Source organism: Ictalurus furcatus, chromosome 24, assembly GCF_023375685.1.
Source record: "Ictalurus furcatus strain D&B chromosome 24, Billie_1.0, whole genome shotgun sequence".
NCBI classification, from domain to species: domain Eukaryota; kingdom Metazoa; phylum Chordata; class Actinopteri; order Siluriformes; family Ictaluridae; genus Ictalurus; species Ictalurus furcatus.
Genome location: NC_071278.1, coordinates 10,270,646 through 10,294,286, shown reverse-complemented (window position 1 = coordinate 10,294,286; position 23,641 = coordinate 10,270,646). Strand labels below are relative to the sequence as shown.

General features: G+C 42.6%; 1 protein-coding gene across 2 annotated transcripts in view; it reads right to left on the bottom strand.

Annotated features, from left to right (window-relative positions):
• The window catches only part of tnrc18 (trinucleotide repeat containing 18), a 67,637-nt gene that overhangs the window by 25,240 nt on the left and 18,756 nt on the right, over nucleotides 1-23,641 (bottom strand). For both annotated transcript variants that reach the window (XM_053612349.1, XM_053612351.1), the window contains exons 3-10: nucleotides 18,474-18,632; nucleotides 10,190-10,294; nucleotides 8,109-9,710; nucleotides 5,614-5,716; nucleotides 2,730-2,938; nucleotides 1,802-1,948; nucleotides 769-956; nucleotides 202-622 (exon numbers count right to left, since the gene is read on the bottom strand). In XM_053612349.1, the coding sequence (XP_053468324.1) occupies nucleotides 202-622; nucleotides 769-956; nucleotides 1,802-1,948; nucleotides 2,730-2,938; nucleotides 5,614-5,716; nucleotides 8,109-9,710; nucleotides 10,190-10,294; nucleotides 18,474-18,632 (2,934 nt within the window). The remainder of the gene's footprint in view (nucleotides 1-201; nucleotides 623-768; nucleotides 957-1,801; nucleotides 1,949-2,729; nucleotides 2,939-5,613; nucleotides 5,717-8,108; nucleotides 9,711-10,189; nucleotides 10,295-18,473; nucleotides 18,633-23,641) is intronic.

The following is a 23,641-nucleotide window of genomic DNA, read 5'->3' as shown; positions in this document are numbered from 1 at the left end:
ATAGAGAGATGAGCCAAGCTCAACTGCCCCCAGCTCTCATCTTTCGTTTTAAAACGAAATTCTTATCAACAGGGGTATGATATGCTAGTAAAAATAATTCCATTAAACCACCATGGGTAACCGCAAAACTGACAAAGGTGATTAATTAGGCACTTAAGCGAGGGACTGCATTAGGGCACATTAAAATTACAGCGTACGTACCAGGGTATATAGATGGGAAAGTAGCAGATACTTGTTTATGCAGGTCAAGCTCCTCTTTGTCGGTCACCTCCACAGACTCTTGTTTAGGGAGTATGGGGGAAGGGGGAGGTGACAAGGCGGAGGCAGGGCTGAGCGGCTGTGGTGCTGGGGTAGATGGATGCGAGTAAGACTGCTGAGGAAGTGTGCTCTCCACTTTGGGCCTATTTTCAGACTTAAGGGAAGTGACTGGAGAGGGCAGCGGTGTGACTGCTAGGGGTGTCACGGTCTTCTTGTGTGAGGTGGAGGGGGTTGGGGAAGGTGGAGGGGGCTTGCGTGAGTGCAGGACAGAGGCAGTTACACTTGAGAGGTTGGTTTTGGTGCCCTCTCCACCCCTCTTCTCTGCTTTGTCCTCCATGTCGGCCCGCTGTTCTTTTAGTCTCTCCTGTACAAGCAGAATATAGCCAGGATACTCGTCAAGTCACTTAAATAACAAACAAATGCCAAATATGAATTAGCATCTCCCTGGCACTGTACATCCCACCCCATGCAGATGGTTGGGAGGTTCAGCAAAAGAGATTTATTTCCTACCACAAACTGTGCGTTCCTCTGTAGCTCCATGACCTGGGCAGCCTGCTGCTGAATCATGTAGAGCTCCTGTTGGCGTACGAGCTGCTGGTGCGAGAGGAGCTGCAGCTGGTGGGCGTGCTGCAGAGAGCTGCCTGCTGGCGGGTACACAGCAGACCACAGCGGGGGTCCACGCTCCAACATCTCTGCCGCTGCAGGGAAAAAAAGAGGAGACATTAGCACTGCAAACACTATACTGTGCTTCCAATGAAAGAATATTCTGCTCTTGCTTTTCTGTACAGTTATTGTATAACCACCAATTCGGTTCTGTGCATTTAATGTGCTGCGCTTAACTGTGGCTTTCATACGCACTACAAGACCAAAAGTTTGTGGACACCTAACCATCATACCCATATGTGGACCTTCCTCAAACTGTTGCACAGTTATACAGAATGTCTTTGTATTCTGTAGCGTTGCAATTTCCCTTCACTGGAACTCAAAGCTGTTCCAGCATGACGATGCTCCTGTGCACAAAGCGAGCTCCATGAAGACGTGGTTTGAGAAGGGTGGAATTGAAGAACTCGAGTATCCTGTACAGAGCCCTGACCTCAACCCCACTGAACACCTTTTTAAGATGAACAGGAACACCGACTGCACCCCAGACCTCCTCACCTAACATCAGTGCCTGATCTCACTAATGCTCTTGTAGCTGAATGATCACAAATCCCCACAGCCAGGCTCCAAAATCTAGTGGAAAGCCTTCCCAGAAGAGTGGAGCGCATTATAATAGCAAATGGGGGAATAAATCTGGAATGGGATGTTCAACAAGCACATATGGGTGTGAGAGTCAGGCGTCCACAAACTTTTGGCCATAGTGTACATCACATCTATACTGAACACACTATACTTGACATAATCTTGTGTCCCTGTAATGCTATATACTTTTCACAACAGTACAGAAAGCATAATATTTCACCAAACTCTATGTGTGTATATGCATAAGACGACAATTTGACCAAAATAAGACCAAAAGCTAGCAGGAAGATGGAGAACCTACTGTAGTGTGGAAGGTGTTCGGTGGGAATGACGACCAGTTGTCCTGTCTGTGGGTCCCGGGCAAACTGGTAGGCTTGAGGGATGGACCCAGGTAAGGTGGGGGGGTAACCTGGAGGCAGGGGCTGGTGAAGAGAGGGTGCCCCCAATCCTGCACAAGAGATACGATGTTGGATTACGGCGGCGTACTACGTGCAAGATGGGGTTGACTGTTTATTTACTCTGGCTCACTGGAGGCATCATGAACGCTCTTAGCCATCTGAGAGCCACCATTCCCTCAATAGCATCACCTCAGAGTTTTCAGCACAGACTGCCATCCAACTGCTGCCACTTGCTTTATGAACACTGGCGCTGTTCCAGTAAAGTCTAGACAGAAATGTGACTTGCACCAATCTTCACAGAGACTGTGGTGTTTGCTGTTATTTTTGGAAAAAGCACTGGTAGGATTTGGCCAGGTTTCTGAGAATGTTTTCTCTTGGCCCAGACAAAAAGGCCTGAGCTGCTTGGCAGGCCAGCAGAGACTGAGAGATCAACCAAATCAACATGAGGAAAAATGCCAACATCACGGTTTTACAGTGTTCACAACAGACTCAATCCACTTCAAGAAAAAAAATACAGGCACATGATAGGTTCTCAACCTTGAGGTCACAACTCCCAAGTCTAAGATTTACAGAAATTTTTATTAAGATATATTTCCTAAACCACAAGCGTACAAGAAATTTTTGCGAGCATTTCGAGCCCTTAAAATGGGGTAATTTTAAGGGCTCAAAATTCTCACAAAATTTCTTGTACACTTGTGGTTTCGTAAATAATCCACAGTTTTTGACCAGTGACCCGACTGGTCAAAAAAAGTCTGAGAACCTTTACCAATAATCTCTACGTGTTTTGCTACATCTTGCATAGTCTATAAGTTATGTGAGCTGAACAAGTACCATATGGAGAACCAGACAGCCACATAGTGGAGGGTCCGGGGCGAGGCAGCCAGGGGTTGGAAGTCAGATGGGAGGTGGGGTCAGGAGGCCAGCGACCCGCCCCCGCCAGGGGAGAACCTCCGGTGGTCACCATCAGGTTTGGGTTCAGGCCACTTACAGACACCAAGGGAGGATGCAGCTGAGAGTAATCTGCCAAGTCCTTACTCTCTCTAAAAAAATAAACATAAGACATCCACTTTAAGACATACAATAGCTGGAAGACCACTACAAATGTTTATGGTCTAGTTCTCAGGGTGAGCTCAACTGTAAAATATCCATTAAGCCCTTAACATGCTCAGAGCAGTGCTGACTCAGAGCTATGCTTCTCTCTATGACTAAGACACCACCTGAGTGTTGTGACTGTTCCTACATTAAATGCTGTGTGCAGAATCATGCCGAAAAATCCAGGATTGTTTTTTTTTTTTGGCTTTTAATAAGCACCACATTTCCACAGTGGGGGGAGACTGGCTTTTTTTTTTGGCCACTCTAAATGACTGCAGCACTTTGGGGGAAAAAAATTTCTCTCATAAGGTGGAAAATATACCCATAAATCCATCTACACTATAAAAGACTGCTATCCTGAGACGGAGACCAAGAACAATTTTAAAAAGGCTTAAGTGAAATCAAAGGAGCAGGTCTGAGCAGAAGTGTTCGCAGACCTGTGCAATAAAAATCATGCATTTCAGTCATGAAATGTTTTTAATTAACGAACTCCAGTCCAATCTTTCAGCGTTCAGTACAGACTAGGGATGCACCGAAATTTTGGCAGCCGAAAATTTTCGGCCAAAAGAGGGGAAAAAAAACGGATATGTGAGGCGAAAATATATGCCGCTATCACTGGCTCCGCCCCTCAGTGCTCGGATTTCACTCTCGATCTAGCAGACAGTTATCACGGCGCTACCCGGCAAAGGCCGATCACGTCAGCGGTTTGGAAATACTTCAAAAGTTTTTGATAAGGACATCAAATTTGCCATCTGCAGCGTTTGACAGGTTTGATACACCACATCCTGTTCAGTATTCAGAGTACAGCAAAACAACAACAACAACAACAGAATAGAGGCCCTCTGCCATTCTGTGTTTTGTCTGTTGTTTTCATTAAAATGACCGTGTAGCCTATTTAAACTTTTTGTATTTGCAAGATGCTAGCCTAGAGCTGCTAAGTTCATTACTTGACTGCTGTTTTGCATAACAGTTAACGTTACATTATTTGGATAACTGGATAAAAAAAAAAATCTGTTAAATTTGATTGTTACAGAAATGAATGACGAATAATATATTTTTAATAGTGTTTTTGTTTTAGTGTGATAACTTCAATAAGTGTGATCATTGTTTAGTTTTTCAATTCAGATTCATTAAATTCATAAATTATACAAAAAAAATATATATATATATATTTTAAAATGGGTTTTAAAAAAAATTCATTTGCGGTTTTAGTCCATCCTAAATTTTCAGTTTCGGCCCAGAATTTTCCTTTCGGTGCATTACTAGTATAGACAGGCAGTCTTTTTTGAGAAAGAAAATATAGTTCATGACAATTCCTTGTCATGCATTAGCAAAGCCTGCAATGTAGAACCTACTGACCCCAATCTAGATCTATTTATCTAATCTACGAATTCAGCTTCATGCCTGCTTTTACAGCTGGTATTTATATCCCTGTATAAACCATAACTGCAGCTTAGTTTGTTCACTGATCTCTAGAAATTCCTTTACACTACAACATAAGCTAGTACACATTTTTAATAGTTAGTAATACTAGCCTCATGTGAACACACCATATATCAATCCTTCCAGGATTTCGTGATTTTGTGATTGCTGAAATGAACGCAAAATCAAGCAATTGACCAGATTTGGTCACGTCAGGTCATCACAACATGCGTTCAGCCAAAGCCCTCTTCGACTCGTGTGTCATTTACCACAAACAAACATCACTGCAAAACAATTTCGTGGAATTGCAATTACGCCAATTCAAGTAGTTTAACGCAAAAAAAAAAAGCACAAAAAACTCCGCAAGTTGCATCACAAATTTTGAGGGAAAAAAAAAGCCATCAAATCAAGCATTTTAGGCCATAACAATCACAAAAAAAACTCAGTGAAATCCTGTACGGACCGATATAGACAGAGTTTACATCAGTAATATAGCTGAAAACAGTGCATGCCGGTCAACCTGCAGAGACGATATGGTCGAGCCAATTGTATCCAGACTGCAATGTTTTACACGTGTTTTATAACGTGGCCAAATTTCAGCATGGTCAGATTGCTGAAAACGCATGATAACACAGTGTGTAAAAGGGACTAAAAGCACATTTGCCTGTCAGTAGTTGGCCTTTAATGAGCCTTCCAAAAATAGCAAAATACCATCTGAGCAGCAATTACCACATATCTATACAGCCATTAAAACAACAGTATCATATTTACGTACAGACATTCTGCTCTCAAATTTCCCCTCTCTCACCGAGAGGAAAACCAAAACCATGCCCTTCAACGCATTACTCACTCCGTGTCAAAAAGCCCAGGTGGAAATGTCTGGGTCACAAATTCAAAAAGGGCAGAACCAGAGAGTATAAACAGAAGGAACAAAGTGAATAAAATGCCAGAGAAGTAATAAAATGCCCACATCAACCTAATATTTTACTACAACACTCACCTCTGCTCTGCACATCGGTCCTTCAACAACAATGACCAAAGGCTAATGTGATTATCGATTTTTCGTTTAGCTTTTGTTTTTTTATCTACTAAAATGTCATCAGATTATTACATTTATTGTCTGTAAAACATGAAACCGAACACACATTCCAGAGTTTTTGTATTTATTTATTTTTTTTTAAAAAAAGATTTCACATTTTACCTCAATGCCTTCTCTTGCTCGTGTTCCAAACGCCCAGGCAGGAGCCGGCCATCGTGATGACGTGTTCGCTCTTGTCCTTGTTCCTCTTCCTCTTGGCCTGGGCCTGTGAAGCAGAGCCAGCACAGAGTGAGCCAATATAGAACCAACAGCACTGATGAGCTCATTCTGGCTTTTGACAAAGACATATCTGACCATCACTTCATCCATCTGGGCACTTTATGTGTTACAAAATGACCTTATTTACTACCTTTCCCCTAGTCTTGGGATAAGGAGTGCGTAGGGGGTCAAAAAACACACAAGCCGAGAAACGTCCTTGAGGTTCGGTGTTCCCTACAGATCGGTTTCTCCACATATAATTAATACAGTCAAGTTATAAATACATATACTATTTCTGCATGTACTGCAAATTTATCAAGGTGTTTTATATAACTTTGTTAAACCTACAATGTTGCATACAATTCCTGGACATATGACTGATCCAGATTCCGTAAATCAGTGATCTCTGTGGAAAAACATCGTGTCTGATTGTATCATTTAAAAGATTGTTAATCTGCACATCATATCAGCCTCCATCCCTGATATAGTACAGGTGAAATTCTAAATATACCCATATCACACAATGAAATCATGGCAAAAAAAATAAAATAAATAAATAAGCACACACACAATAAAACAACAACTGATGGCTACAAAACTGTAAGTACTGTAATTTAGATCATGTTTTAAGCTCCCAGTAGAGGAGGTGCTGGAGGTTCTCTCTAGCCTCTTGAGCACTAGTCTCGATTATACACAATCTGATGAAGCCAAAAAGAGCGTTCAATGAGTCACCGTGTCATCGACAATAAGAAACATGTAGTGCTTTGAATTATTGGTTGCATTCTGCTGTAGTTGCTACTTTTAAGTGGTTTATTACACATATGAATGGAGAACACGATGCATTATGTGCTCAATAGTGTGAACTGGCAGAGGGAAATAGTTGGAAACTAACAGTAGATCAATCCATGTTACTGTCTTATAAGCGATCGTACTGTATTTCAGCCAGCTGTCCTGATTGACCATGGCCATGTGTGCAGAAAATGAGCGTGTGAATATCAGGAGCTCCTTTAGCAATGTGAATTCATACAAGATTACTTCCAACTCAGCAGAGCTTGTCAACTTCTTTACAATTGGAAGGTACTGGCGAGCAGAATGAAGAATGGTTTACCAGCTCTCCATCCAGTTCTGTTCTCACATTAGTTGACATTACTGCCACTCTGACCCTCTCCTCTCTCTTACCTCTGACTGACCCGAGCAGTCTTCAGGTCACCGCCAAATTAGAAACAAGATGTGCTGATGTCTCGGAAGGGATTAATAAATAAATCACGTTTTTTTTTAATGAGATGAAATACACTTGGGGTCTGGTCAATATACCTGGGCACAGTGCCAAAGTATCGCCTATGTGTGGGGAAACACTGAGGTTGCACTTGATGTATCCAATGGGATGCACCATGACTGGGCATTCCATGCCAAATTCAAATGATTAGCGGTTCTCATGGACAAGACATACAGCACTTTCCAATCTATACTAAACCACAAGCGGCTTTTTTTTCCCCTTTCTTTAGCAATGTTAGCAGATTGACATGGAGATCCTTGTTTACTTGAGCATGAGCGCAGCCGTGACGTCCCTGAAAATGATTCAGTGCGAGCGTATGGGATCTTTGTGATGACTGACACTAGCTGGAAGGAGAGCACATTCCTCAGCCTAAGATGTGAGAACCCATGGCTCTCCATCGTGCTCCAAGGGAAAGGTTTCAGCCTGTTTCCAAGGTTACCGAAAGCCTGTCGGACATACTATCTGTTTGCATCAAATACACTGCAGATTAATCGAGTAACGCGCTTTTACCCCTTGTGTAAATTCAAACAGCTCCTCTGCGAAAGATAGCTAATGTTATTACTACACTCCCTTTGCACACACAAGACACAAATTAATGCCTCTCTCCCCATGTCATACTCTCTCAGTCACTCTGTCTGCCTCACTCGCTCTCTCTCTCTCTCCCTCTCTCCCTCTCTGGACCGATTCTATTGCTTAGCAACAAACCTTAGTCTTATTAGAATTCAGTGCCTGTTTACAGCTTTTAGTTCAGCCCTGTAAATGACATTTCTAATACAAGCAGGCAGGTGGTGTCTTAGTGAAAGGTTTAACACACTCCATGTGTTAGCAGGAAGCACTCTGTGCCAACGCGATAGTGCAGCTCATGGCCAGTGTCTGCGCAATATCTTTGGCATGGACTCTGTGCTGAGTGGCTTGAGGAATGAAAGCCCGTCAGCTCCACCCCTCATGTATGTTTCGCTTCCACGCCGAGAGCAAAATGACCTTGTCGGCACGGTCAAACAAACAGGACGTCACATGAAAACAGACATCACCAAATGCTGCTCTTAATTTAAGCAATTTCAATTTCAGACGTGCATTTCGCAGTTAACACTTTACTTATAATAAACTCAAGGTAGTGGCTTACCTTTGATGCCTCCTGCCAGGATTGGTCTGTCTCGGTCTGACACGGAGCCGAGCTTGCTGCTGTTATCTCTCTGTCGAGCCACCGCTACTGCGATGCCCACTGGGGGGTGCCGAACCTCAGCCTCCCCCTGAGAGGAGCTTCCGTCCCGGTTGAACGATTTAGCGCTTTCGGGTCTCTCTGGCTCCCTTTTCAGCTGCTTCCCAGACAGGTGCTGAGCTTTAGCACTCGCATGCTGAGAAGCCTCCAGCTTCAGGTGACCCAGTCCCCCAAATGGGGTGCGGCTATCCTTAGACATGACCTCGCCAGAGAAATTCCCACTGTACTTGATAAGGCTCTGCATAGCAGATACCTCGCTGTGCTCCTCGCCCTGGAGGCTCCCTGGGCTGCCTCTCCGATCCAGGTACATGCGCTTTCCCTCTTCCTCTCCTCTGGGACCATGAGTATGTTGAGCTGCCAAAGCAGCCATGTGGCTAGCGGCGTAGTTGCCCATCTCGAAAGGCTTCCATTTGGTCTCAGCAGAGTGGAGTGTGGTGGGTTCCAGACCAGAAAATGCGGGTCCGGACCTTTGAACGATTTCACGCTCTTGGATGCGGCTTTCTGCCTCCAGCCCCGTTTTGATTGTGTGCTTGGCGCTCGGTAAGTCCTTGGTATTTGGGCTGTTGCTGGATTTGATTGTGCCCAAATCTAAAACAGAAGGCCTTCTTACAGCCAAATTATTGGCCCTGATCACGGATCCCTCTTCCCGTACAACGGCTCTCTTGAGCTCACTGGGACAAGGAGACTCACTCCTGAGAAAGGGTGCAGGTGTCCTCTCACATCCCACCTGCAGGGTTGCTCTGTTCATGTCCCTGTCCCTGCTCTTATCTGTTTTATTATTGTCTCGAGCTTGCGAGGCGATCTGGATGGGCCCTTTCCGCTCGTCGTAAACCTCGACAGAAGGCACATAAGTAGGAGCGGTCACTCTGTGTTCCCTGGCTGGCTCTTTGGCAGCAGAGCAGTGTGGGTACAAGCTTGGGGGCATGTGGTGAGGGGGAGAGTAAGCACCAGAAGACACCAGCCTGGGTGGGAGGGATGCTGGACTGCTCTGGAGGGAGGAGGGGCTGGCATAATTAACGTGCAAAGTGCCTAAAGATGTAGCCACTGAGTCAAGCCGTTTTAGCTTATCAGTAGAAGAGGGGACAGTGGCTTGGTAATTTTCGTCGACCCGCTCCCTTCTTTCCGCTTCTGAACCTGGGTACCTGGATGGTGTGCCACTGCTGGTCCTGCAGTTGCTGAGCGGGGGCTGGAGCAGGTATTTTGGTTTGACATCAGCAGCAGGCGAATGATGCTGAAAGACTCGCCGCTCATCCTCAGCCTTAGCATCCTGGGTGAGGTCAACCACGCTGTGGGGCCGTGGCTCCTCCCTAGCCCGCTCCCTGCGCTGGACCGATTGCCCTAGCTCACTCTTGCAGGGCTTGTCCTTTCCCAGTTCCCGGCCCGAGTCTTTGGAGCTCTTGTGGATCTCTTGCGTCTTCTCTCTGGAGAGGGGGCTGGGCAAATGGGACACAAGGTTCCGGGCCATAGCAGACTGGGAGTGTACTGAGCTCGGAAGGTAAAACCCCTCTGGAAAGAAACAGAGAAAGTCACTGAGACAGTCCATGAACTCAGACAGCTATAGGTTAAAAACAGCCCATGGTCTTAAAACTTCAAAGAACATGAAATGATGATCCAGAAAGCAACATTTCATGGGGGATATGGGTATGATTACATTCATCAGATTAGTGCAGAAATCTTGTGTCATATATCTACTGGTCTCAACCATGTGTCATTAGAAATTGTAGAACGTTGCTGGAATTAAATTTGAACACAAACTAAATTACTTGATCTGCTATGGTGATATTAATTTCAGATTACTTCAAATGTTATTTTGCAAAATGACAGCAGATAGACTCATAACAAACTGCTCCTTCTTACTCTGCAATCTGTGCAAGGCTAAAACACTTACGAACTAAAACACTTACTCTCTCAGAGACCATTACCGAGTCACACTAGTCATTTCAGCGCAGGTTAGATACAACGTTTTCCATTTGATGTAGACAAACCTTTTTGTGAGTCAAAAAGTGAATGCTGGCCTAGTTGAGGATGCTCAAGATGACCCAGGGGAAGGTAGTGGCTAGGGTACAGACCGCTGGGAAGGTGGGGGAAACCTATGAGGAGAGATTAAGAGTGAAAGAGACATTATGCACAAGCACTGTTATATATTATACTATAGCTACTTTGAAAGGAGGGTTATTTTCAGTTTCCTGTGACATTTCATGAATGCCATTGGTTGTTTTATTTTAATCCCCATAACGCACTGGGAGGCAAATGATCAAAAAAAAAAATTGCCAGACTAAATTACTGTTGCCACAGTGTTTTCTTTCCTTTTAACAAGCAACTGACTGAAGATTTCATCTCTTATCTCGGTGCAACATCAAACTCAATACAGCAACCCACATTGGTTGAATCATTAAACTAAATTATGGACAACAAAACCATGAGGAAAATGTTTCTTGCTTCTGACAGGTGATGACTAGGAATGACACATTTACACTTGTACATTTACGCAGACGTAACTTTCTGGAATTTCAGGATTAAACAAAGACTCAGGACTATTTACCCCACACTTCACACATGCGGTTATTAAACAAAAACACACCATTCCTACAAGGATGCTTAGCAAAACATCTAGACGGAGACATGGTGTTTTCTTCATAAATAGCACTTTAGATTAGACACAACAATGCTACTGGCACTAAGGACAAAAAAGACATCTAAAAGATAAAAATAATTGACATTCCTTAGAGGAAGAGGGAGCGGCATCGTGCTCAAGTCAATCCTTTGTCAAATGTGGCATAACCCGAGAGGCTGCATCCTTTCTTGGCTGTAACAGCTGAATTCTAAATGGATGGCTGTTTGAAGAATCTGGGCTCTGAAATGCAAGGCCACGGTCTGAATGGAATGGCAGTACGGGTGACGTGGGTGTATACTGATGGGAAGAATGGCCTGAGGCAGAGGAAGAGAAGAACCACCCTGACCCGCTGCACTGTTTATAAAGAAACTTGGCAATGCGGAGAAGGCACTAAACACCCTGGCCCTGGGCGCACACCAAACCCATGATGACTCTGCCTTTGGAGTCATGCACTCACTCACACATGAAACATTCTGTATCTCTGAACAAAGGCTTTCAAAGTCTAGAATCATTCTAAGCCACATTTTGTAGGGAGGAAGGAAAAAAAAAAGTGTACCAGATGGATGTATTTCAATCACATTCTTCCTCATCATTTCTGGAATTTCTTTCAACTTTGGCATGCTGTTGAAAAAGTTCTATTTAAGTGTTGATTTGCTTGAACAGGGTTTTGCAGTAATCAGGCCTGGTTGCGTCTAGTCCAGCTGAACCCCATTATGAATTACGGGGGCAAATACATTTTCACAAAGGCCCAGTTGGTACTTTTTGGCTTCAATAAATAACCATCATTTAAAAACTGTATATATTGACAAGTTCCATGAATATACTGGATTCGTTTTGGCATCTAGATATTAAAATCAAGTGTCTTCATTCAGAAGACTTCGTGGGACATGTGTCCTGTATAGAAAGACATAAGACATTCGATATAAGGTTTTCTATGGGCAAGGTCAGGGGATCAGCCAATGCTGAGGAGTGTTTCCAGAAGGCTGAAAGAGCATTTATTAGGTGGCAAATAGCAAAAGGAAGGAAGCTCAAGACTGTTCTGAGAGAGAGGTTTCTCATGGAGCTCAGGCTTCAGGCATCCTCAGACCTTTAATCTAATAAAACCATCAGCACAGCTCTAACGAGTACCGAGTCAGGTAAGCACCGAAATGCCGTTATTTTAATCGGTGACTCCCCAAATCCACCGTATGAGCTGCTTACTTCACAACTTTTGTATGTCTGACTTAAAGATAAGCACTCCAAATTTAGATTATTGAATGCGATGCCAGGAAAATTCCTTATGTTTACACTTACAGGAGAGTGCAGGCAGTGTTTTGGGTAGACATAAGCATTAGGAATAAAGCTAAACCAATCGGAACGACAGAATTAAGCGCAGCGGTAACACACTGTGGTCAGGAGTCAGCTCTCATTTCATCGCATGGATGCATCATTAACGCTAATATTAAACAGAACTCTCACTTGTGTCTTGTGTAATGAACATACCACGGAACTAGAAATAAAACTGAACCTGTCATCAGATAGGTCTGCTGAGGATTCATAGGATTTGGTGGCGAGCACATTGATGAATCATACGAACGTGGCAAACACCTTCCTATTCCTAACTGTGTCCTGACAAATCAGCGGCATTCAGGAAGCCTAAGAAATAACGGTCTAAATACATTGTTTCCAGAAAGAGCACTGTGACTGTTCCAACATCAATACTGGAGTTCATACAAGATAAAACAGAATGGCCACAGAGAAATAACTCCTGAAATCTTTCATTTCAGACAACAAATGAATCCAGGACCTGATTAAGATACTGCAGCACGGCTGTCTTTAAGGACAGCCTAGCTGTAACCTTCGAGTCAGAGGTTCAAAGGCTTTCTCTCTTTTTATAGCCTGTTTCAGGTGACATGATAGTGTTATGCTGTTGATGGTATTCTGACACCATTCCAAGGGAGGATTAAAGATAGTCTACCCTTGGCAACAGGGCCAGAGTGTAAAGCATCCTGTTTATTTTGGTGTTCCTCTATATACCGCCTAAGGGAGGGAGAAGTGCAAGCAAGCAAGGGTCTTCCAATTTAGGGCACATCTTAATCTCCATTTCTCTTGTGTGAGTAAGCAAATCAGAGTCTCAACAATATCTGCAAGATAATTAGTTTCAGCTGCTCTAGTCCTTTCCTGAGGTTCAGTTTGCTTGTGCCACAACGCAGGACTTATAGCCTCGATGCAGGGGAATGTGCCCTGAGTGGCCCGTTATCCCATTTCTCAACACTACAATGTGAGGAGGGTGAGGAAAAAGGGGCATAATCTAGACAACAGATTATGGTATTAGCCTGGTATGAGCATGAAATAGAGGTTTCTTGAAAGACTGAATGTGGATACGGTTAAGTAGGACATGTCGTGATTAATCTATCAAAGAATAAATAAATTATAAAATATCACTATATGGTGCAACAGAAACGTTTTCCCAGGAATGCTGGGAGATTGCGAGTTCGAATCCCAAACTCTCTGGATGTTCAGGATTTGCACTCTAGGTGGGATGTGTGTGTACGTGGAAGAGGATAGATATCACTTTCCTCAGAGTGTGTTATGCTGCCCTGTGATGCATCTTTTTGAGCTGCTGTTCTTGCTGCAGGTCCATGTGTCTCAGGCTACGTCCACATTAATCCGGATAAATTTCTCTGTGCGTTTTGGCCTTCCATCCAGCTTTTCCGAAACGCCCTCCCAAGTGGATCGATTTGAAAACGCAGTTTTCGTGCTGTAGTCTGCACTGAGAAAACAGAGGTATTCAACAACGATGAGGGGTTTTTTTTTAGTCATGTGACTCATTCAACTCGATTCCCAGTCTACATTTTCACCAGCCCTTCCAACTTTATAGTCTTGGTTTACCTGCTGCAACAACTCCAATTCTTCATCTGTCCATTTAAAATAAACTCACTGCTTTTCCTCGACATCGCCGCATTGATTCAAAGAGACGGAAAAGTACAGAAACGCCTGACGGAAACGACGCATACCGAAGCTTCTTACGTTTTTACAGTATGACAGCGGTTTCAGACGTTACAGTGTGGACAAGCAATTTTTGGAAAACATTTGAAAACGACGGTGTAGATCGTAGGAGAGCGTTTTACAACAAAGACACAGTTTTCAGCTCTATTTGGATTAATGTGGATGTAGCCTCAGAGGAAGCACTTTTGGGACACACCCCGTTGCAGAAATTGGAAAGAGCAAAAGAACAAAAATGACATGACTGACATTCATAAGAATGGATGTTAAACTCCTTTGTATATAAAAATTATATATTTTATATTATATATATATATACACACACACACACACACACACATATTATATATATATATATATATATATATATATATATATATATATATATATATATATATATATATATATATATATATATATATATATATATATTTTATATATAAATGTATATAAAGGTTTTAAAAACCGTGACTGAATAAAAAAATATTTAGGCAACAGCATGCATACAAACTAAAAGGCCATCGCAGAGCACTGGAGCTCCCATACCACCGCACACACAGTCCAAAGGTGAGTATCGGACTATCTGCACATCTGAATACTAACCATTCTCCAAACGCACAGCGCAGATAAAACCAGTCAGCAAACAACTGCACTAATATTATTGACTTTAATTGCCTGACAACTCCAGAAGAAAGGGTCCACCTTTGGAATTACAAGCAGAGGGGGCAAATTCCAACGCAGCTCTGCAAACCGTCATCACAGATGCATGTGATGACGAGGCACGTGCTTCCAGCTGCTAGGGGTGAGGCTTTACTATTATGAAACACTACTTGCTCTGCAAAGTCTCACCAACATATACACTACCGGTCAAACCTTTTTTTTTTTATCCCCCCCACCCCCACATTTTATAATAATAATAATAATAATAATAATAATAATAATAAAGTCATCAAATCTCTGGAGTAACACAAATGGGACTATGGGAATTATGTTATGATTAAAAATCCAAAATAGATCTAAATAATTTAATATTTTAATCATCTTCACAGTAGACACCCTTTTCACCTAGAATTTCCAGAAATGTATTCTAGGCGTTTTCTCGACCGATTTCTTGAGGAATTTCCCTGAGATGCTTTTTAAACAGTATTAAAGGAGTTCACACCGACGCCGGACACTTATCGGTGGCTTTTCCGAATATTTCGCTCCGAGTCGTCCGTGTAAAAAAATTTTTTTTTGTAAATAAAATGTTAGTTTTCAAATGAAAGAAATGAATACTTTGGCACGATTATATTTTTGTCTACAACACCGATTTCACACATTTACTCATACACCTTCAGATTATGAGAAACATTTCAGTCGAGTGTCCTGTAATGTACATGGAGATTGTTTATTTTAAAATCGAGCACTGTGTTTACGCCAATATTTGGATTTTTCGTCAAGTGTACTTCAGAGATCAATCCGCACGTGTAATCTGTGCGGTAGTGTACTGAGGTAGAGGTGCGTAAAGGGGCACGATCGTTTCACACGTTCTATGTAAAAAATAGCAGAATTCCGCAGCTGCCACTTCCCTCCATTAGTAAGGGCCAGGTGCGCCCTTTAGAATAAACATGCGTGTTCAAATATTTTCACAGGCCGCCCGAGACCGAGTACACATCAATGTCAGCTATTCATCACATTTCTGTGCGGGCAGAGCGGAGCAGGCATAATATGATCAGTGCCAAAGCTTGAAAAACAATCTGCTGAGACTTGAAACAAAGGCCTACGGCTGCACCGTCATTAATAATCCACCCACTTCCCATGCTCACATGGCAGCCCTTACACTGGTTTGGTGTTCAGGCGAACTATTGTGTAAAGCTGGAGTTGGACCTACTTTAGAGTTTTTACTCCTTACATTTTCATGATTTCAAATCTTAAAAATGACTACCAGTTCAGTCATACTTGTCAAATCCCAAACTTCATTTATTAACTATAGTTAAAATAACCCTCCCCCCTCCTCTTTTTTTATAGCAATTTGCACAGAACACCGCAACTAATTATCTTTGCACAAGAAGAACCCATTAATCTTAGTCGCGCTCCATTAGTCGGGGCGGTATGACGGCTGATCTGGCATCCCGGCTGCAACTCTTCTTAGATACAGATCTTGTCCTTACCCTTATGAAACCGACATCGAGAAAACGACATGTAACGCACAATCCACGTCCGACGTTATGCAACAGAGCGAAAGAAAGAAAAAAAATCCCCGTTACAGTATCCACACTACTTACACGTGCCGACGAACACAGCTCGATCTTACCGAATGCCTGAAAATCACTCATGCTGTCTCTTTCAGCGATTTTTCACTCGTGCATTCTTGCCGAGTGCTGTCATCGGCTGCTCGGGAATCAAATTCGTGTGAAGAAATGTGCGAGGCAAAAACATTGTCAAAATGTTTACATGCTGAAGGGGGAAAAAAGATGCACGGTCACACTGAACCGCTGGTAAGATTGTTAGCTTAAATCGTTTTTAACGATGGCACCGGTTTTTGAACATACTAATAGTTATATACATTAAAAAAAAAAACAGGCATGAACTGGTATTTTTTATAAATATATTATTATAAACAATGTGGTTAGCAATGATGCTGATTGTCATCATAAATAGGAAACATGAGCAGCAGCTGCAAAATATGTCCTGACCTATGTCTCGCTTTAAAAATAAGTAAATAAATAAATAAATAATTTTTAAAAAAGGACAGATTTTGAGGAATAGACAGAGAGGTGGTCACAGCACACATCACACAATCCCTCCAAGATTTGTTGAGTCTGCGATCGCAGAAATGAACGCAAAATCAAGCAATCTCCATAATATGAGGAGCTTGCAGTTTTTCAGAATGACTGCAGATTTGGGCCAAGACGCGTCATGTGACGTCATCGCGACACGTGTTCAGTCGAAGCCCTCTTCGTGTGCGTCGAACATGAGCACAGCTAAAATATGATAATTAAGCTATAATACGATCTACATTATTTAAAAACTGTACCACTAATACACACTGCTCTCCAACATTCACGTTACTTTAACAGGGGGGGAAAAAAATGAAAAAATTCATGAAAAAACACGAATGAATGCAAAGCCAGGAAAAGCATTTGATTTCATGCAAATAATGTTCTGAGAAAAGGTTTGAATACTAAGCCCGCCCCACCTCAAACCCCAACACTTGTAACTTTTCATCCAAACTGAGTCACGTAAATAGTTCAGGTATGAAAGTATGAGACCGTCTTGCTTGACACACTTGTGTACATTGAAGTATGAACACTTCAAGTGTTATTTTTCTACACTTTTAATTGACTTTCATTTTAAGACAATACCCATATTTTTCACTTATGTATAATTTTTCTGAACATTTTCCACAACACACACACACACACACACACACACACACACACACACACACACACCATGCAGTAGGAAGTGGTTTATTCAAGTGAGAGGAAACCTGTGCAACAAAACATTTCAGAGTGTTCCCAAACAACCGTAATCTTGCTCGTTCCCTCTCACCGGGTTACACCACGTACTTTAAAAGAGGAACCGTACTGCACTGCAGCATTGTTGTCTATTCTATATTTAGGACTGTTGTGATATAATGGACTGTTTGTATTGCTACAGCAATAGTAAAGGAAAAGCACTCACACACATTCTAGCTTCTAAAATGGCTCTAAAATGGTCAAATGACAAGCTGGACAAGCATGAGAAGAGATTTTACATTGCTCTCAATCCTTTCAAGTCCCCATGAAATCAAAATTGAAGTTCTGTAGCATTTAGTATGAATTTGTTCGCTTTAAGGTTATCTATAAGCTCGTGTGCTCCAAAACAATGCCAAAATTCGCATTTGGAAAATATACGCATTCAAAATGTACACTCTCTCTACCACCGGTACGGATCAGCGATTTTGATGACATCATTCTGCATTTCAGCTTCTCATCAGATTTTCTGTCCAATCAAACGATCTCTAGAATCTGAAGTGTCCCGCCCTCAACATTATAAAAATCACCTTACTGGAGTTGCTGACGTTGAGCGAGAGAAATCATATCGGTAAGCACGTAAATGTGTCTTTAGCTGTTCGAACGTGTGTTTTATTCAACTGTAAGTTGGTTAACAAGGAAATGGCTTGAATTCATTCACTTTGAAGAAGGAGGTTTGTGTGCAAGCTCATGGCTGTCAAGTACTGCTTAGTCCGGGCTGTGAGGTAAAACTAAATACTATTGGCTATTTTTAAAAGGGGGAGGGCCACTCTATGTCTCGCCCAGACTTCCTGTTTCCGGGGAAATTCCGTCAACACATCGAATAAAGCTGCGCGTTTCGAGGCACTTAACGGGGAATTAACAATAACACTTGGACTTATCGAATATGTTTACCAGTACAGGCGGGCACAGCATATCTCACTTTGAACTTTCCACTGCTAAGCTTCTCTTTCTATTAACCTCACACCCAAGATGAGGAAATGTCAAAATAAAGAAGTGCTCGTGGTCATCCTCAGGCCCAACTCTGGTCTTTGTCTCGGCCCAGTGATCTTCCATCGCACCTAATCATTCAAGTCAATATGCTCAGGCTTTGTTTACAATAGCAACATTCGCAGCCGTTCTTCCCTTAAGGCTAAAGCTGTGGTTGCGTCGAGAAAAAGAGTTGACTCATACCTTCATGAGAGTGTGAAGCCCAGAGCTGAGCCATCTGCAGGTTGGGCGGGTTAGGGGCTCTGAAGGCAGGGTCGGAGGGAAGCGAGCTCGGCCCCGCGTGCGGGCTGGATGAGCTCATGTAGCTGCTGAGGAAGCTAGAGGCACCTGGGAAGGCTTCACCTGTAGGGGAGGGGAGGAGAGCAAAACACAGTGTTTCAGGGTTTTGTCTCACATGACAACGTGCTTTTGGTTTTGTTTGCAATGCAACCGATCGCATTCCTACAAAGACAAAAACAGCTTGGACAAAACTGACATGATTACCCAGAGGAGGGTTAGGTTAGAGGGCTGTGGTTTCCTTTGTATTTCGGCATGGCCACAACCTCAAACATCAGCCGCTTTATTTTCCCCTTCAAAGAGAACGGCATGCTGAGAAGCGCGGAGACCACAAGCAGAAATTGGCTTTTGCTTGTAAACAAATGTCATGAATACTAAGAAGTCATCCTACATGTTATGTTAACCGTCATTCCAACAGCTTCCAGATGTTCAGAGTGGCAACGTCTAAATAAAAGTGTGTTGCTGCTTGCTAGCTCAGAAACGAAGCAGGAAAAAAATAATAATAATAATAATAAAGTACACTTGGAGGACATTTAGTTCTTCCCCGTTGTGTCTAGAACTTTCATGGCTGCGATAAAAATGGCACGGCTACATATAGGGAAACATTTCAAAGTAGGGGCGAGGTTTATTTAGACCTGTCACGATCACTCAGTTCGTCGGATGATATACTGTCAGAGAAATAATTACGGTAAACGATATTATTGTCGTTTTAAGACCGTTTTATCCACCGATATGTTGACAACAGCATAATAATGCAAGTACACCCTTTCAGAGAGCAACAAACTTTTAATTCTTAATAATATTCAGACATTGTTGTACAATATTGTGAATTCTCAGGGCGGAAAGAGCGTATTCACGACGTGACTTATCGTTCTTCCTAGGTCACGTGTGTATTCGTGTCATTTTGTGCAGAAGCGAGTTGTAATATTGTGTTTATGTTGTGTGTAAATGTCTGATTAATCTCATATGTGTATAGGAAGCGTTTGTGTGAGTTCATTAACCCGCCAGTAAAGCGCTCAAAGATTCAGCTCACGCAGATTAAGCGGCTCAAACCCCTACATTACTGACTACGACTGGATTATTTCACACGCTAGAACTATTCTTTCTAGATTTTTCTTCTTCAAAAAAAACAAACAAATGTGCTAGTTCTCGCTACACATCTTAAATTCGAGCACACACACTTTTTGCATTCGAATGCGCGAATGCAAGTTTTTTTATGCGAATTCTTTTCTTAAATTCGCATTCATCTGCAATGTCGAATATTTGAAGTTCGAATGTTAATTTGACAGCCCCGGAGCAGACGAGACGACAGAAGCAGCGTGAATGACTAAAAGGTTGGTGACGTTCGTTCTTATATAAACAAACACATGTGTAAACACAATGGGCGATATCTAGGTCAGGAAAAAAATGATCACGGTCATGTCCGTATATCATACGATAAGTCAATAACGTAATTATCCTGACAGGATTAGTTATATACACACCAGGGATGAGAATGCTTTCTCCTCTTGACAAGCAAGAAAATAACACGAAGACTTCAGATCCGAGCAAAAAAGATATTCTTTGCGTATAAATCGGTGAATTATACCCAAGGTTCACACATGTCTACACTCGCTGGACCATGACGTGTGAAAAGGAAGCACAGTCTAAATTAATGAGGCCTTCCCCCATTTGCTGTGATGTAGCCTCTCTGCTTTTGCACATAGTGCCTTGGGCATGGGAGGAGCCTTCACTCACTCTTACACACACACGCACATACACACACACACACACACACACACACACACACACACACACACACACACACACACGATTGCTTCAGTCACGTTCCACAATGAGCTTGTTCTTTTCCTTCTGCACATGTAAACGGTCCATTAGCATGTGAAGAGAAGGAGGGACAACAAGGCATCAAGAGCAACATGAAGTCTTTGTAGCAGGGGTTAGCATGCGATTAACCTGCCCGAGGAGAGGTCCTACTCCGCCGCGCAAGCACAGGCTATTGGTGCAAGCAGGCCTTTTGGGTTGCATCTAAACATTAACCAGAGGTTAGATCACGCCCACGGCAGGGGCAAAGAAGAAGAAGAATTTAAAAAGGACATTCTGTGGAAATCCACTCTTGGTAGCTTGGTTTTCAGTGAACTAAGCTTGAATCTCTCTCACACACACACACACCCACACATGAATATAAGCACTACTCATCAAACCCAGAGAGGAGAGAAAATACAGGGCTGGCTTTCATCATGATTAGGTGGCACATAAATGCAAGAGTAGTCAACACAGGGCAGGAGAAGGAGGGTGACTGGACTAGCCAGGTGATTTGACAAAAGGCAGCAGTGCATTTCTAAGCCTTTTTTTTCTATCAGCAAGCGTGTCTCTCTCTCTCTCTCTCTCTCTCTCTCTCTCTCTCTCTCTCTCCACTAAAGCTGCAAATCTGGACAGCATTTCCTCACCAGAGTGGGGGTCGCATCCCTAGACGGCCATGTGCTTCAACTTATCCCGTTCCCCCACTGCAAACAAGTAGAAGAAAGCAAGAGACCTTGGATTTCTAAAGCAGAGGAGGTACAGAACACCTCCTCCACCCGGCAGCAGCTCACTCTACGCTCACTCAGGATCCATTCTAATGCATCGACAGCTCTTTTTTTTTTTCCCCCTTCCTCGGTCCAACTCCAAGCGGCTTTAAACCCATCCTAAAGTGCTCGGGATTGAACGCTCCACCCGTGGCAGTGTCCGTTCCACTGCCTGGCCCGTAAGTGGGAGCAGCTGTCAAATACATAAAACAAAACCTCAAAGCGGACACCGTGCCTGAAAACGACTTCTCAGCAAGATGTGCATAAATTTAAAGCCCCCTGTGCTTCTTACCAACGCATGCATCCAAACCAGCCTTGAAGGAATTTACAAAGTTTCAAATTACTTCCGAAATATTCAAAAAAAAAAAAAAACCCCACAAAAAAAAAAAAAAAAAAAAAAAGACCCCATTCGCAAACGATTCTCGGTGTGTCCGCGACAATGCACTCCCCCCACCCCCACCCTATGTCTACTTCATTCGGCCTGCTTTGTACCAGACACAGTTGTTGTTTCGGACGCATGAGAAAGAGTGAGGAGTTCAGCAGGTCACGAGCAGTTCAGCTTCCTTAATATGAAGGGGGGAGCGCCTCTGTGCATTTTCCCTCCTCCAGCTACAAGAGCACTCACAGAAACATGCTGAACAGGGCCCTGGAATGTCCTAATTGCTAAAGTTGCTCAACTCAACTGCAACCCATGGGTCTTGTGGTAAGCTTTCGCAATTCGCAACACCCCCCTGCACTCCACCCCCTCCTCCTCCTCTCCCCTGGGCCCTGCAAACCCCGCCCCCACCCACACACCCCCAGTAATTAAAGCCAGACCCTTAAAGACAATTCCAAAAGAACTGTTGTAAATTAGACAAAAGGAGAGACACTAATTAGAATTCAAGACCTTAAACCAAAGCACAAGTGGGGAAAATGGGGGGAGAAAAACATTACAATACTCAAGCCCACTCTTAACAGTGCTAACACCCCCCCACCCAAAAACCCCAAAAAAACAAAAACAGTGCTACATTAATAAAAGACCAGCATTACAGACACTATAATGCACAAAGCAAAAACACCACAGCCATTTACACACAGCCGGAGGAATTGCGTTTAGTTCTACACTTCTTGTTTCAGGCTTTATTATATTCAGATGAAGAATATTGACATGTAAAAACTAACAAACAAACAAAGAAAAGTGTAAAGATGCATTTGCAGCACGTTTAAATCCGATCTCTCAAACCCCTTCAGGAGTTCAAGATTGAAGATTTGTACCTCCAAGCCACATTTGAAAATCCTAAACCTAGCAACGGCAGTGTACGCGCTTGGGAAAAGCATTAGCAAGATTTTTTTTTTATTTAAACGCCACACTTTCTCATACACCTTATTGATAACGAATAAAACGTAAAAATCAAAATAAACACTTCATGTAAATGTTTAGCGTAGCCTGGTGCAAGACAATGGAAGGGGTAGATTTTTTTTTTTTTTAAATATACAATCCAAATACAATAGTCAGGTATAAAAGCGCTTCTAGCTTAGCTACATAGTCTGGTACGTTTTGTCAATAATCATGGTCAAGAACCACCTACTTTCACAGAAAGAGACTGTCTGACTGACATTTATTAATCTAGTGACTGTACAGGGTGTCATAATCCTCCATACATACGGGGAAATTAACACTTTTGAGCAGAATGCCTTCCAAAATTTTTCCTACTTAGCTTATATTATACAGTGTGTATATGTATATATATGTATATATATATATATATTTTTTTTTAAGACAGACTTTAAGAACGCCTTTGACAAAGGAAGAGCGTTATTGAAATCGTTCTCAAGGCTAGATCGGGAAGCTGTCGCAAGGTTGTGATGCTGCAAAATTGATTAATGAATTCAAAAAGACTGGAAGTGTTGCGGACCGACCAAGACGTGGACGTCCACGAACATCCTCTGACGAAGACTCAACCGACGTGGTCCTGACAAACACAGTCCCCCAAGTATGGAGACTTTTGGGACACCCTGCAGAATGCTTCATTGTGTCCCCGGATGGATTTGTTTGCTGAAAATCAGCACTCAGATATCCAGAGTGCCAGACTGCAACCTTCAACATTTGGAAAGTTGTGAGACTCAGAAAAAGGAAGTGGATATGTAACGAGGACGAGCGAAGCGCAAAAATGAAAAACAAAAAGTAACGCTTAAGACGTAAAGGCAGTAGAAACCAGACCTATAAACCAGTAGAGTGACTTTTCTGAGGACGCTAAAGTGCTACAATTCAGCATGGAATTCCCGTACCATGGAAAATATCAAAATAATAAAACATCCCTGCAATTTGATGAACTGTACCATTACACAGCAGTCATCGAATAGTCTCTTGGCACCTCTTCCAATAGCCAGAGTAAAGACACAAATTAATATTTTATAATTTCACAACATCAAGTTCTCATAAAACACAGTTCTCTGGATATAATAACAGCAGGAAATAACTACGGCAATACAAACGTACGAGACACCGCTACGTTCTAACTGCAGGAT